A 16,018-nucleotide genomic window follows, 5' to 3' on the forward strand; every position below is an offset into this window, starting at 1 on the left:
AGTAGAAGATAAATAAGGAGTTTTTAACTGGAAATCATGCAAAGATATTCCAGTAGAGCCCCAGAATATAAATATAGAGCTGGAAATGTGCAGAATACCAGAATAGGTCCTCTTTAAGGATCCATACAGCCTCAACAGCCTGAGTGGTGAAAGTGTTGGTACCTTAAAGCAGAGGTCCCCAACCTTTTTTGCGCCAGGGACCGGTTTAATGTCAGACAATATTTTCACAGACCGGCGGATGAATACAACAAACTAAAACGATACAACCGACATAAAAACTGGTATTTTCTAAATATAATAATAAACCTGAATCCACTGTGTACTCGTACGCAACTTTATTAGCAGCGTCCTCATAACATTCATGGATGTATAAAAACAACATAACATGAGTAACATCCTCTCTGCCCCCCGAACACTCTCTGGTCGCTATGGTAACGTTTAAACATCCCTTCAAAATAAGATACACCACAAAAACAAATATAAAGTGCATGAAAAATACAACTGGACATAACGCTGAATCAGTGGGAGCCCTGACGTTTGTTTCTCTGCAACGAGTCGGTCCCATCGAGGAGTTAACGGGAGACAATGACACCCGAGGTGTGTTGCTTCTGTCCGGTCTACTCCGTCATTTTGTTTTGGTTGCTGTCACTGCAGAAAACCCGTCTTCACACAGATGGGATGTTGGAAATGTCAACAGGGTTTTCAATGCTGTTGTGATGTTCTTCTTCTTCTGTCTCCTCACTGGGCCTTTTCCTCTTCACAAAGAAGCTTTCTAAAGACGTTTGTTTTTTACTCGTTTTGCTAGCTTGTGGGTTTAATTTTAGCGGTAACGTATCACATGACCGAGACAAGCGTCTTGACATGCGTCAAGAGTCAATCTTAGACGGATGTAATGAAGAGAATCCCGTCATTTTTCAAAATAAAACATTGTTCAGACTTGGATAATAAATAAAACGGAAATAATGTAAGTTATTTAATCTTTCTGTGCATCCCGGTACCAAATGACCTACGGACTGGTACCGGTCCGCGGCCCGGGGGTTGGGGACCACTGCTGTCTCAACACTTTATTTTTTCAACACATCATTGTGGTCTCAGTTGCAGGTCAGTTAATGCAGGTTTAAGGTTCAGTGAGAGGCAGTGCAGTACAGGAACGTGTTTAACTGGATTTAAAGATGCTGCTCCAGTATAATCCTTTCTCCTCCTCTCATCACCTCTCATGTTTTGTTTTTTTGGCAGCGTGGAGGGAAACGGGATCCTCATGTGCTCCATCGACAACCTTCCCGCTCAGCTCCCCATCGAAGCCACAGAGTACTTCGGAGACCGACTCTTCCCCTACATCTGGGAGATGGTAAGACGTCCGGTTCTTTATGCGAGAGGTGAGGCGAGAACAGCCGGTGGCGTCGTTGGGTTTTCTGTTACACTCTGAGGTTGCCGCTCAGTGCTGGCGTGTGGCTGCGGGAGAACGCTGCGACAGGTTTCACGTGGTTAACAGAGCAAATAAAAACCCTGAGAGACAGGACTTGTTTGTTTTTTTTGTTTCTTCTGTAAATGTCATGTTTTCTCGTCATCAGCTGCCTTCAGACGCCACCAGACCGCTGGAGGAAGAGGAGTTCAGCCCGCAAGTCAGAGACGTGAGTTCAAATATTTTACTGTATTTGCAACAGTTTCCAGTTTAATGTTTTATTGTTATTTCAAGGTCACAACTTAATGTTCTAACTTAACATTTATCCTATAATCTCAACTGTATTTAAGCAGAAATGAGCATGAAACAGTGTTAATATTTATTATTATTATTATTATTATTCCTGTTATCTCAATGAATGAATGATTTTTTTTGTTGTCATTTTTGTGATTTACTTTTTATTTAGTTTTGTTTTTTTTAAGGAACACATATAAACAAAAGTAGTATCGGAGCAAAAAGTGTCAACTAGACAACACACACATAAATAAATATATGTATATATGTACAGATTTATATCAACTCATAGTTATTCTGTACATGGAAGTGAAAAAATGATTTAAATTGGAAGATCTGCCCTTAATGTCACTATTATATTATTATACAAAGTCAGATCTTATTATTGACATCTGGATAAGCAACTTTTCTTCATAGACATCGATTGGAATTCATAGCTTAAATGTAATTCTCGATATAGTATATATATATATATATATATATATATATATATAAATATAATTTATTGTTATTTAATCTTTATTTAATCAGACAGTCTCATTGAGATTAAGATCTGTTTTCCAAGAGAGAAACATGAGAACAAGAACACAATCGGCAGACAGACACAAACAACATAATAAACAAGGAATTAATAAAAACAGTGACAAGAATCATAAAAAAAAACATCAATAATAAAATATAAAAACAAAATAAAGCTTTAAAATCTCCAAGAAGAACGTTAGACTCAAGTTTGCAGTTCATCCCATTTAAAATGTGCAGAGCAGCTGAAACCAGTCCTGCTAACGTTGGTGTGAACATGACGGAGATTTAAATGAGAGAAGATGTATTTATAGGTCAATCCATTCTTTTATGGTTTTTAAGCCATTTTCCAATCAAAGCCCTTTTGTTCACCACTAACAGAACTGTCAACAGGTGAAACTCTTCTAGATCACCAAGGTGCATCACTTTAAAATCAATATAAATTATTGGTTGCGCTTTATTTTGTAGGTCCTTTTAACTTTGCACTCATTTCCTGGAAATGTTCTGAGTAAATGTCAGGTATTTCATGGTTAACTTACAGGATGTTTTACAGAAATTATAAGAAAAAACTGACAATGTGTAACATTGATATATCTGGTAAACTGATTTAATTCTTAAAGGACTAGTGTGTAGAATTTAGTGGCATTTTGACAAGATTTATTTACTCTTGTGCATATTATTTAACATATTGAATACTTTTCTATTAATTTTTTTCACCTTTTTTTTTAAATTTCTTTCTTAATAAAGGCCGTCATCACCTCAAACGGAGTCCTCACCCCGAAGTTTGAATACATTGAAAAACTTCGAGAGAGAAGGTAAGACTTGTTTCATGAGCCTGTGAGTATCTTATACATCATATTGTCTGTATTAACTGTTAGCTGCTGCATGTTTATCAACTGAAGTTTTTTTTGTAGAATGTTTAGCGTTTGTTTGTGTGTCAACATGTCAAAAAATTACTGTGGAAAACACCTGTTTCACCTACGAATTAATGCAACCAATCAATGGATGAAATGTCTAAAGATTACGAGACAGGTAACATTTATCATCGTGTACTAATGTAGCTCACCTGTTCTAACTTCCTAAACTGTAGCGTTTGATAATCACAGTTAATAACAGCGTTTTTGTGCTTTGTAGTTTGCCGTTTTTTGCTGTTTTCCCTCCTTATAACACCTCCTTTGTTAGCGTTGCAGTTTGTAATGTTTTAGTGTCTTCCAGCAGCAGCAGCAGTGCTGGAAACTGGACTCGTAGCGACTAACAGTCACCTTGTGGTTGTTCCTGCACAGTGCTGCCCTCTGGTGTCTGCTGTGCCAACCTGCCTCTGCATTAACACCTTTGCATGGCTAGCGTGCAAATAAGCTACCGCTGCTAGCCAACCTCAGACGCTGGAGTTTGTCTTTAGGTATCGGGGGAGTAGAAACATCTTTTCTTCTCACTTTGCATAAAAAAAACAAACCCCGCCATCACCCTTTCTGTCACATCAGTCCGTCTTATTTTGTCCCGTTTTGGTGTGCGATTTTTAAAGTTTGGACAGTTTGGGAAATCTTCTTGATAGCCGTCTTTACAGGAGTCAGATGAGATGATGAATATCAGTTTCGTTTCTATGTCTAGTTTAGCACAAAGACTGGAATTGGATGGAAACTGTCAGCTTCTCTCTATTGAAAGAGGAAAAAAATTCACCGTTTCATGTCATGAGAGAGTTTCTGACAGCTATTACATCTCTGAAGAGGACTACAATGTGTCCACAAAAACAAAGTGTCACCAAACCTGTGGCACAATGTTTGCTACTGGAATATCTTTGCATGATTTCCAGTTAAAAACTTCTTATTTATCTTCTACTGGTCCTTTATGCAGCCCCTCAGTTCAGCCTCTGTCTGAAACAGGAAGTTTTAGCTCCTGTCTCTTTAAGGCCCCGCCCTCCTGATGAGCCCACTCTGTTCTGATTGGTTACAGACGGCCGTTTGCGGGCACGTGCAACGTTCTGACGTCAGCAAGGTAGAAAATAAATGTCGCAAACAAAGCGTTGAGAGCAGGTTGAAGCCCTGACTTTTGACTTGCAGGCAGCATTTCTACCTCAAGTTTTGGAACTTTGACCATGTTTAACATCAAAACAGGATATAAATAACATAAAATAACAAAAAAGCAGAATATGTCCCCTTAAAAGCCGACTGACGGCTTCATCAAAACCGAGGAAAGTTCAGAGGAAATGACGTCTCGTTCCTCTCTGTTCGCATCTTTTCGTTGCGTCTCTCCTTCCAGTATTCATGCTAGCAGGCTAAACGCTCCGTGGACGTCTCTCTTTCTAACCGGACACACATACATAGAGAAGAAATGGATCATCTCCTCTGACTTTGTATAAGACAAAATAACAAGAGATTTCTCAGCCTGTTAAAACAAATCATTCACCTGCATGTTTATCATCCACTCGCAATCTGTGAAATCCTCATCAGCATTCTGATCCTCCTTAAGTTTCATCTTTTTAATCTGCTTTGATTAATTGTTCGGGTTAAATTCTGTCGATCGATCACACGTTTCACTTTTTTTTTTTATAGCCCGCCAGCTTCAGTCAATGTCACTGTTAGAAATGTTTTAATGAGCTTCCCTATTAAATGAATTCTGACTCGTTAACCCCTAACAGTATGTTTGTTTCTATAGATTATTAAGATTCAGGCTCAGTGCAGTTTGGCTCCTCAATGGCTCCAATAAACAGCTTGTTCCAAGAGATTTTTAGCATCTTGAGAATCACTCTGCTCGCTCATATTTAGGCCGCCTCTAAGACTTGATGAGTTTTCCTCCCTAATTGATCCTAAGTATCATTTTTCCAGACAAGCCATGCCACCAAATCTTAATCCCTGTGATTCAGTTTGGCTCCTTAAGATATGTAAACTCGGGGAGAAATCCTCCTGAGGGAACGTCTCTGTTCTTTTTGTTTTTAATTAAGAGGATGAGGCTCGGCGGCGGTGGCGGCGGCGGCGGCAGCGGGTGGACCGCCGGTCGGACCTCCGCTCTGTCCCGCTGCGACTCGTGCATGTGTGCAGTGTCACATCCAATTAGGCCAAAGCTAACGAGTGCAGGGGTCTGACTCTGGGGGGGGGGGGGGGGGGGGGGGGGGGGGGGTGGATGGTGGTTGGTGGGATATTAATTCCACAGTGTCACTTGAGGCGATGTCTTTATTATGGTGTTATTGTTATGAAGATAATCCAGCAGGCAGAATCAGACTGTTTAACTGAATGTAGTTGTATGAAGAAGACCTCAGTTTAATTAAAACAATGTCGACGGCTTTAATTCTCACTGTTGGTTACGTTAAATAATCACTACTTTCTAAAAAACTGTCAAGACATTGAAAGTGAGTCGTCAGTTAGTCTTAATCTGGTTTATTCTTTAAGTTTGGCTAAAGTTTATAATCACCACTTTGCTCAATTATTATCATTATTATTATTATTATTATCATTATTATTATTATTATCCGGTTCCAAGATGACGTCTTCAAATGTCGAACTGTTCAACATAAATTTATTTCACTTTCATGTACAATTTTAAAAAATAAATAAATAAATAATAATGATAATAAATAAAGGTGTAAATTGTCAGAGTTGAGAAGCTGGAAACAGAAACGATTAATCAGAAGAGTTAATGATTTGATCAGTTATCAATAGAGACACTGACGTCATGTCTCCTGTATTGATCCTGTACAGTCTACAATTATATTAGAAATCAATTTATCCTGAATGTTTTTATAGGATTCAAATGATTTTACATTTGAGGTGAGAAATAAAAATGATATAAAATATATAAATGAACATTTCACTAAATAAATATAATTTCTAAATCCAAGTAATTGAAAAGAACATGTGTTACATTACTAGTCAAACATGTCTAGTGTGTAAAGCACTACAGTGAAGTAAGGTATTAACAGAAATATTGTTTTAGTACTTTAAATTAATAATTTTAGTTATTTTAATATTACTTGTGAGTTATTTTTATTTTTAAACATTAAAATTAATAAATTCCAAGTAATATAATATTGATGAATAATAATAACTTATTAATATGGTTATTTATATTCATTTCATATCTAATGATGATGTATTGTTGACATTTTATATTAATTATTATTATTATTAATAGTTGTTTTTTAAGCTTAACTGTAATATCAATATTTACTAATATACATATATAATATATTTATATATATATTTCACATATGAAATTTAAGACATAATATGTGAAAACATTAATTTTACATGTTATTTTTGGTTAGTGTGACACTAAACATCCACAAACATCCACTAACATCAGCATTTATTACTGGATCAAACGACTCTGCAGTGATCAGATAATCAGATATTGATCGGCTCCAGCGCTGATCAGCAGTGATGTTCAATAACTAACTAACTAACTAACAGAAAGGCAAACTCACCTGCTGGCGACGGGGAAGGAGATAATTTTGGCGTAAAAAGGAATATTAGAGAAAACTGAACCAACATTTTCTTACATTTGATTTTATTCTTTATTATTTAATATAATTTAAATGTTTTGTTGACACCGTCCTCCCCATGCTCCTCCTCCTCCTGCTCCTCCTCATCCTGCTCATCCTCCTCCTGCTCATCCTGCTCATCTTGTTACAATCTTCACATCACATCAAAAATCACTTTTGATCAAGAAAAGTCTGACTGCTTCTTTGACTTTGTACACATTTGATTGTTTGCCTGCACTGATCTGAAAATATGACTCACAAACAGCTGCTGTTCCTTTAACTGCAGCCTGTCACTGAAAACTGCAGAGAACTTCTGTTAAAGTTTAAAATTGTTAAAATGTTTAAAGCTGTATCAAAAACGAATTGAACGTAGTAAATTGAAAGTTTAAAGGCGGGAGCGTTTTCACTTTCACTGCTATAAAACTTTAATTTGTAAGGAAAGGATTTTTTATTGTACCAGTTTCCTTCTTTATGAAGGTAATGTTGACGTAACCATGTCGGGTTTTTCTTTATCATCCAGTTATTCACTCAGAAAAAGTGTCAATGACAATAAAATGTGTAAATAGTCAAAGTTGGCTGTAACTTTAGTGGATGAAGAGTCTGGTTCCCATCCAATCATCCATTATTTAAAGGACCAGATGGAAGTATTACATTCATGGTTTTATTAAAATACTCACTTTCTCTGCGCTGCTGCTTCCATCTTTTATAAACTCAAGTTGTTTGTTCAGATGTTTTAAATCTGTGCTTGTTGGATGGAAACACAGTTCTGTGTGTTATGTGTTGAAGTTTTTGATGATTGATGTGTCCTGACTTTCTGAATCAGTGTTTCTAACGTCCGTCAGGGAGAAAGCTCAGATCATGAAGAAGAGCGGGATGAAGCGAGTCCTGCTGCTGGGTTCAGGATACGTCTCCGGACCTGTTGTTGAGTATCTGACCCGCGATGAGGGGACTCAGGTCACTGTGGGTGAGTTTGTCCTCCGGCAACAAAAATCTGAACTCCTCAGAGCTTTCAACTGCATCTCAAAGTCTTCATCAGCAAGTGGAACCGGCTCAAAGGACGAGTTCACAGTTCTCAGATCTGTCTTAAACCTGAAACCTGTTTTTCTTGCTGTAATCATTCCTCCTGTTCATACTGACCATTAGAAGATCCCTTCATAATGACCTTACAATGGAAGTGATGGAGGACAAAATCCACAGTCCTCCTTCTGTACAAAAAATGTATTTAAAAGTTTATCTGAAGCTAATATGAAGCTTCAGCATCCAAATGAGTCAAATCAAGTAGATATCTTTCAACGTTACTTTTAGTGCCAAAGTTCCTCTTTTTGTTACTATACTTCCACCTGCAGCTCAACAGGGAAACACAAAGAGGGAATTTGATGCTAAAAAGACTGTAAATGTGTCAGATATCCACTTGATATGACTAACTCAGACTGATGAAGCTGAATAGAAGCTTCACACAGACTTTTAAATGACTGTGTGGACACACTGTGGATTTTGGCCTCCATCACTTTACATTGAAAGCACATTTGAAGGATCTTTTAATATCCAGTATGAACAGGAGGAATGATTACAGCGAGGAAAACCTCTTTCACTGTTCATATGGACACCTGACTGCTGGTTTAAGACACGTGAAAAATTGTGAACCTGTCCTTTAAGTGATGACTTCAGTTCTCTATAGAAACCTGCTTTAAAAAACAATAAGTAGCCACAAAATAAAGATACAGTTTGTGGTCAGTTGTAAGACATGACTGAGCATCACAAACACTAATATAAATATTACCATCCGCTCAGGTGTGTCACATAAATTCTAAGAAAATAAGTTTCCAGGACCTTTGAAGTTCACTGTAGATGATTCATTTATTTCCTGTATTAATCACGTGGTTTGTCTCGTGTTTGTGTTCAGCCTCAGTGCTGCTGAGGCAGGCGGAGGAGCTGGCAGCCACATATCCAAACACCATCCCCGTCATGCTGGACGCCACCAGCCAGGAGGGACACCTGGACTCTCTGGTCAAAGATCACGACTTGGTCATCAGGTACAGTAGACGCTGCTGTGGACACGCTGAGTGACGACATGCAGACATTCAAACACACGGTTAAACGTGTAACTTTGAGGGTAGAGGGGTTAATTCTAACATATTCTAAAAATACGACAGTACCACAAGGTGAATATAACGTCCTTTTAATTTACTTAGAGACAGTTTTTTCAGCTGGTCACACCGCCAAAAGGAGGCGGTGCCTACAGAACACTGTATGTAAGTAAGTAAACTTTATTCCTGAAGCATCTTTCAAAACCAGAGTTACAAGGTGCTTCACAAAATACAATACCATAAAATAAAGGTGCAAATTCAGCACAAATATTTCAATATAGAGAAGCAGAGATAGAACATAAAGAAATAAGACAATTTAGAAATTACAAACACACAGAGATAAAACAAAATATAAAAAGAACATCATAAAAACATTTGAGTAGGTGCTATAAAAAGGTTATACAAATGCCAGTGTGAACAGGTGGGTTTTTAAAAGCTTTTTAAAATACTGAGAGGGATCTTTGTTCCACAGCGTCGGAGCTAAAACAGTAAAAACATTTAAAAACAAACCCTTTTGTTTTAAGCCTGGACTTTCAGCAGCCGTTGGTTCTCTGATCTGAGGGGTCTCAGTGCAGAATAAAGGGTTAAAAGAGCTGAAATGTAAAGCAGAGACAGACCATGTAGCGATTTAAAAGCAATCAATAGAATCTTAAAATGAATTCTGAAACAAATGGGAAGCTGGTGTAATAAGAAGTAAGACCTGAGAGATGTGTTCCCCACGTCAAGTGTTGGTTGGAAGTCTCGTTGCTGCATTTTGCACCAACTGTAGACGGACGACTGCTGCATCGTTCAGGCAGGTAAATAATAAATTGATGAGTAGTTGTTATGTCCCCAACATTAATGGTTTGGTGGACGCTGAGGGGGTTTAGAGCCAGCAGTGAGCAGCTCTTTCATCTGGTCAATAAGGGGGGAAGAAGGGGACCTGGATGGGGTTCAGGGAATCTCCCTCTTGGCTCTGATGTCTGTTATGTTACTATGAATCCAGCAGCTCTCTGTCCTGACCCAACCCTCCCTCTGCTCCTCAGCATGCTGCCGTACGCGTACCACCCGCTCATCGCCAAACACTGCATCAAGAGGAAGGTGAACATGGTTACAGCCAGTTACCTGAGTCCTGCCATGAAGGAGCTGCAGAGCAGGTGACAAACACAACACAACAAAGATTAAACAGGATTAAAACATTTTTCCTATTTCCAATTGTGTGTACACTTTGAACATGTATTCAGCAGTCATTTATAAAAAAATATACATCAGGCTAGAAATGTTTAGCCTGTTAGGAGAGAAAAATACCTTCATGGCCTAAATTGGCTAATAATAAAAGATAATGAATAATGATTAAAAAGTAATTGTTAAATTGAAAATAATCAAAAAAATGTCAACAAATCTCATGTTTGGATCCAAACCAACAATGAACTGATCTACGAACAAGTATTGTGTTTGTATCAAAGCTGATATATCTGATTAAAAACACGTTAGTGAGTCACACCGCTGCACCGGGTCACATGTTCCTTCATCATGAAGAGTTTGATCACGTTAGCTTGTTCAGAAACGGCTCCAAAGACTAATAACAGCATCATGTTTTCAGTCTCCAGAGAGTAGTAAGGCAGACGCAACTGAGCATGTGCGGGAACGTGGTTCTGTTTACAGCTTCGCTAGCTTGTTGTGCTACATAACACAACATCAGGACTTTATTCCGAAGTTCTTTGAGAAATCTATAATGTGGTACAAAGTCAGGACATTGTGTTATTTAGCACATCAAGCTAGCGAAGCTGTAAACAGAACCGTTTTCCTGCACATGCTCAGATTGGTACAAGTTTAGTTTCTAATCAAACTAAAGTAACCAAAACGATTAATCAATTATCAAAATAGTTGGCGATTAATTTAATAGTTGGCAACTAATTGATTAATCAACTAATTGCTGCAGCGAAGAGTTTTAATCATGTTAGTTCGTTTAGAAACAGCTCCAAAGATTAATAACAATGATCACCTTTACAGTCTCCAGAGAGTAGTTCTGTGTAAGGCAGACGCCACTGAGCACGTGCGGGAACGTGGTTTATGTTTCCAGCTTTGCCAGCTTGTTGTGTACGTATCACAACCTCTTGACTTTGTTCTGAAGTTCTTTGAGAAATTTACAATGTAGAACAAAGAACTACTCTCTAGAGACTGAAAACATGATCACTGTTATTGTAAGTAGTTGGTTTGGCTCTGCTTTGAGATTTGTTCACAATTAAGAAACATGTAGAAAATCACCAGCCTTATCCTTTAAACGGATGGAATTAATTAAAATGTGTATATATGTGTGTGTGTGTGTGTGTGTCAGTGCGGAAGAGGCGGGCGTCACCATAGTGAATGAGATGGGTCTGGATCCAGGCATTGACCACATGCTCGCCATGGAGTGTATCGACCGAGCCAAAGCCGACGGCTGCACTGTGAGTCAGCAAACACTCTGTGTGTTTGTGTTTGATAATGATTGTTTGAACACATGCAGGGTGAAGCTCTCCGGCTCTCATATTGACCCATTAAACAGACTGACTTCACACACATTTTAATCCAGAACCAGACGACGTCACACATAAAACCAGAACTGATCTGAAGCAGAATGGGATCTATATGACCCGGTTTTATTTGGGTCCAGCTTTTCTGACACTATGACGCAAAGAAGAATCCACACACTGCTTTCTGCTACCACAGTGTTTTTTTTATTTATTTTCTGCTGCTGTGCAACATTTCAATCAATCAGACCTTATCAGACTCATTACGTGTGTTTGTTAGTAGTGTGGTAGATCGTCATAAACAGGTGATCAAACTGGAAAGCAATTGGCTGTAACCCCTGGCAACCACATGTGCGTCATCAGAGGACAATGAGTGCAAAACAGACAGACAGACAGACAGACAAACCCCCTCAATTATATATATATATAATAGGATTTTAAGTTATTTTATTAATTTAAAAAACTCATAAAATAAAATAATTTTACTTTAAATAATTTGATAAATTTGATCAAAATAATACATTTGATAAAAAATAATAAATTAGTTAATTAATTAAAAGAAATTTCAAACAAAAAATTGGTCAATATTATCACCATAGGTGCCGCCAAAGAGAAGGAAACAGATTTTCGAGATTGTTACTGTAAGCCACTTTTTAGGTAAAAATGCTGCGCATGAACTCTAACAAAACAATTAACACTGTGTGTGTGTGTGTGTGTGTTCTGCTGTCGTTCAGGTGGAGTCCTACAGCTCGTTCTGCGGCGGTCTTCCTGCTCCGGAGTGTTCAGACAATCCTCTTCGCTACAAGTTCAGCTGGAGTCCGTACGGCGTTCTCCTCAACACCATCAGCCCCGCAGTCTTCCTCAAAGACAGCGAGGTACAGACGACTCTGAGGAGCAATAAATGATGACTTCGCAGGATTTGCTGTGGAAAAGATTATGTTAAAATGTACTTTGTGTGTTTTCATCCAGGTGGTGAGCATCCCAGCCGGCGGCGCTCTCATGGACTCCACGACACCGATGGATTTCCTTCCCGGTTTCAACCTGGAGGGATTTCCAAACCGCGACAGCACCAAATACGCCGAGCCGTACGGCATCCAGACGGCACACACACTGATCAGAGGAACACTGCGCTTCAAGGTACAATCTGGTTCATTCGGCCAGTTATCAGTTACCACAGACACACCTGTACTTCAATCAAAATTAAACTAAAAAAGTCTTTATAAAATGTTTCCTGAAATTCAGATCAGCGCATGATAGGAACAAAGATATTTTCCCACATTTCTCTTTTGTTTCTTGTGCGTATTGCGACTCACTTTAGCTCTTGTTCTCCCTCACAGGGCTTCTCGAAGGCCATGAGTGGTTTTCTCAAACTGGGTCTGATCAACAGCGAGCCCTGTCCCATCCTGCAGAGTACTTCCTCTCCTGTCTCCTGGGTAAGAACCTCCGCTGAGGATCCAATCAGAGTGTAAAAGGGACGATGAAAACATCCAAACACATGGTTGAGAGGCAGCCACTGAGCAGCCCTGCTTCTTTCTACTGTCTGTCATTTGTTTTTTTTAAATCGAATGAAGAAATCAAAGCATGATTAGCAATTTTAAATTCCCACCTGTTTGTTTTTTTCTGAAAGCACTTCAAAAATCTTTTTAATCTGGCAAAGAGAAGACAAATAAGCCATGTCTAGAAGTATTTAATATCTCCATGTCTAAATAGAGGAGTAGGCGACAGTTTAGGAGATGAAGATAAATCGTGGTATCGTCTATATACGAGGATAACAGAACATATTTGTAGTGAAGAGTGGTAGGCTGATGTAAAATGCCACTACGACACTGAACATGTCCATTTTGACCAAAACTATCTCCAGAACGCGAAGAAGAACCACAAAAATGAACTGGCTGAAGTCACCATATCAAACCTCCAGCAGAATCATTGTAAAATCAAACATTTTCAACAATGAAGAACAGTGAAGAACTCACTTAACAACCTGGAAAGTCAGAAAACAAACCTGCGTTTCACTGTGATATTCTTAGAAGTATAGAGGAGCTAAAACAAGAAACTGTGAACCGTAGACGCTGATGTGTTCTCTCTTCTCTACAGAAAGAGCTCCTCTGTCAGCAGATGGGATTGTCCTCTTCCATCTCCCAGGATGCATTTGAAGAAGCCGTATACGAACGCATCGAAAAGGACGACTTCAGGATGGAGTCCCTGAGATGGTGAGAGACAAAAAGACGGTATTAAAGGTTCCCACTGGGTTGGGAATATTTAACATATGTTGAATATATAAATAAATAAGTTGAAAGTCCAGTGGCTCTGCAAAGGGCAAAGTTTTTAGGTTGGACTGTCAATCATTAGTGTAAACAGCAGGAAAATGCAGCTTTTTTGTCCTTTTACTTTATTTTGATTATTTACTGTCCATAGTTCATAGGGATTAAATGTATCTCTGTTTTGTTAAGTGTCTGTCTGCACATTTATGGTCCTACTGGTTGTTTTGGTAGCAGTTTGTGTGGTTTATCTCCAAATTCGAAACAGGTCAGTTTAGTAAATATGAAAGCTCTAGATTTTCTTTTCAGAAAGTATTAGATTGAGATGGTATTTATATGCTCTGGATGCTTGAGTGGCGTTTTCTGCATCTAATTTTTGTATTTGTTCCTCTTAACTGTAATCATTCACAGTTATTATATAACACCGTGTCCTAACTGATTGCGACACGAGAAAGCGTCAGCGACAAAATCAGTTTGATTGCTTTGTTTTCTATTGAAATGTCCTAACTGGCCACAGGAGACACAGCTACGCATCGTGCCCTGTTTCTATTTACTTCCTGTCGCTCGCATTGAAGCGCTGTAGGACACGGTGTCACAGACGGGAAACGGCTGATTCATACAGTTGAAATGAATAGTTATCTGTACGATATCTCATTTCACTACAAAACCTAAAAGAAAGCTGGAGTAACCTTATCAAAGTGAATGACCAATGTTTTCTGTTCAAAAAGTACAAACGTAGGAATTTTGTACTTTAATAAGTAAGCAGTTTGCACTGGATGGTTAAATCTCCAGTCAGATCTCCACAGCTAATAGGAACATGGTTTCTTTACATGATGTAACAGAAGTGCATATTTTACAGATTCAATGTGCACAGAGAACATCCAATGCGACGTGATAGTTGGACGCTTGTTTGCTGTCAGGACACAGTGTAAGTTGGTTCAGTAGCAGAGATATGTCTATAAACTCAGACCCTTGAACAGAAGGCTGCAACACTTTGTGAGAAATACTAACGGTGACAGAATGTGCAATTTAACCTTCAATATGAACAAAAACCTTCGGTAAGAGCCGCTCTGTATGGTCACCTGTATGAGGCTCCGGTTAGAGACCATTCTCAGTCTTTATCTGGAGGTCTGAAATGGAGCTCCGCATACCAACGAGCATCCTCTGGATCTGTAAAGAACATCTCTGACCTGTTGTGTGACACTCGTAGCTTGGCAGGGTCCAAATCTGACTCCAGGTTTGTTGCGTAGGTTCCTCCTGGCCGGACTGAATGCAGCTTGGCATTTAACCACTTCAGGTAGGAGGTCCCTGAAGATTTGGATCGGTTGACCCTGGAATGTCAGATCCTTGATGAACATCGTTGTCTGTGTTATGTCTTCATAAGTGTGACAATAACGTATCCTCACAATCAGGTGTCGCAGTGGCTCGTTGTCACCAGGGCGTCTCCGTCGGGCTGTATGTGCTCAGTCTATCTAGAGCCTTTTCTAACATCTGAGCCACAAGATCCTTTGTTTTTTGGCCATCTTCTTTCTCCTCTTTCATTCCGACCTCTCCCAAGTTCTGTCTTTTCAAGCGCCCCTCTAGGTCTGGGCATTTTTCTGAGAGTTTCATCTTGCTCCTGCAGCACATTCAAAGAACCTCTAGCCGAGTCTGCTAACTCCTTCAAAGTTTAGTTTTCTGAGTCCATCTGGGCTTTTCGCTCTGTTATGGCTGCGTCATTTTTGGCTTTCAGCGCTGCTCTCTCCCCCTCTCATTGTCGTGGTAACCTCTGAGATGTCGGCATTGATTTTATTACAAATCTCTGACTTGACGAGCGTCAGCTATGAGTGGAGTGACGCTGTAGCCCCCAGCATGTTGCTGTTGTCAGCTTTCCGAGCATTCTCTCTTGTGTTTCCTTCTTTGGTTGAGCCTGAGATTTTGTTGTTCAAGTCCAACTTTGCATTGCCCTTTTTTTTGCATTTTCATTGCATTTTCCCACAGGTTTCTTCTTCCTTTATCTTCCCCAGTTGCTTAGATTACACCCTCGGTAAACTTTTTAATTTACACTTCATGTGGTTTTGTCAAAACTAAATTTTAACCTAAAATGTGCTGAAGCTGCCAATGAGTGTGTCCTACTCGCTCATTGCTCGACAGCTTTTCCAATGGTCTCTCTTCAGACCAAGGCTCTGCGCTGTGATTGTTCTGCTGCTGCTGGCGGTGAAGGGAAGAGGGCCACGCTGACATTGAAACACAAATTCCTATAATAGTAAAAGTGAACTGTTGGAAACATTCCATCTGTGCCGTTAAAAGGGTAAAAAGCCAGCACACTCGCAGCTCAAATTGAATGACTTGTTGTTCATGTATTCAATTCACCAGTAAAGCAGTGACAAAAAGCAACTGCTCATCTCTTTAGATTTAGCCAAGGATGTGTGGGTTGCTGCTGCAGCCCCGCAGAGTAATTTTCTTTTAAAGCTTTTAATACGGCTTTGTGAAGGTTATTTTATTGTGAGGAAAGT

At 39.1% G+C, this 16,018-nt stretch overlaps 1 protein-coding gene and 1 long non-coding RNA gene across 3 annotated transcripts in view; one reads left to right on the forward strand and one right to left on the reverse strand.

The window, feature by feature from the left end:
* The window catches only part of aass (aminoadipate-semialdehyde synthase), a 33,212-nt gene that overhangs the window by 14,166 nt on the left and 3,028 nt on the right, over positions 1-16,018 (forward strand). For both annotated transcript variants that reach the window (XM_044355598.1, XM_044355597.1), the window contains exons 11-21: positions 1,237-1,348; positions 1,572-1,631; positions 2,963-3,030; positions 7,532-7,653; positions 8,593-8,722; positions 9,802-9,912; positions 11,094-11,202; positions 12,000-12,140; positions 12,235-12,402; positions 12,603-12,698; positions 13,360-13,475. In XM_044355598.1, coding sequence (XP_044211533.1) covers positions 1,237-1,348; positions 1,572-1,631; positions 2,963-3,030; positions 7,532-7,653; positions 8,593-8,722; positions 9,802-9,912; positions 11,094-11,202; positions 12,000-12,140; positions 12,235-12,402; positions 12,603-12,698; positions 13,360-13,475 — 1,233 coding nt within the window. The remainder of the gene's footprint in view (positions 1-1,236; positions 1,349-1,571; positions 1,632-2,962; positions 3,031-7,531; positions 7,654-8,592; positions 8,723-9,801; positions 9,913-11,093; positions 11,203-11,999; positions 12,141-12,234; positions 12,403-12,602; positions 12,699-13,359; positions 13,476-16,018) is intronic.
* On the reverse strand, positions 8,853-9,795 carry LOC122985217. Its single transcript, XR_006404066.1, has 2 exons — positions 9,477-9,795; positions 8,853-9,369 (listed from the first exon to the last, which is right to left on the reverse strand). It is a non-coding gene; the product is annotated as an uncharacterized LOC122985217 (long non-coding RNA).

This window comes from Thunnus albacares, chromosome 7 (assembly GCF_914725855.1).
Source record: "Thunnus albacares chromosome 7, fThuAlb1.1, whole genome shotgun sequence".
NCBI classification, from domain to species: Eukaryota; Metazoa; Chordata; class Actinopteri; order Scombriformes; family Scombridae; genus Thunnus; species Thunnus albacares.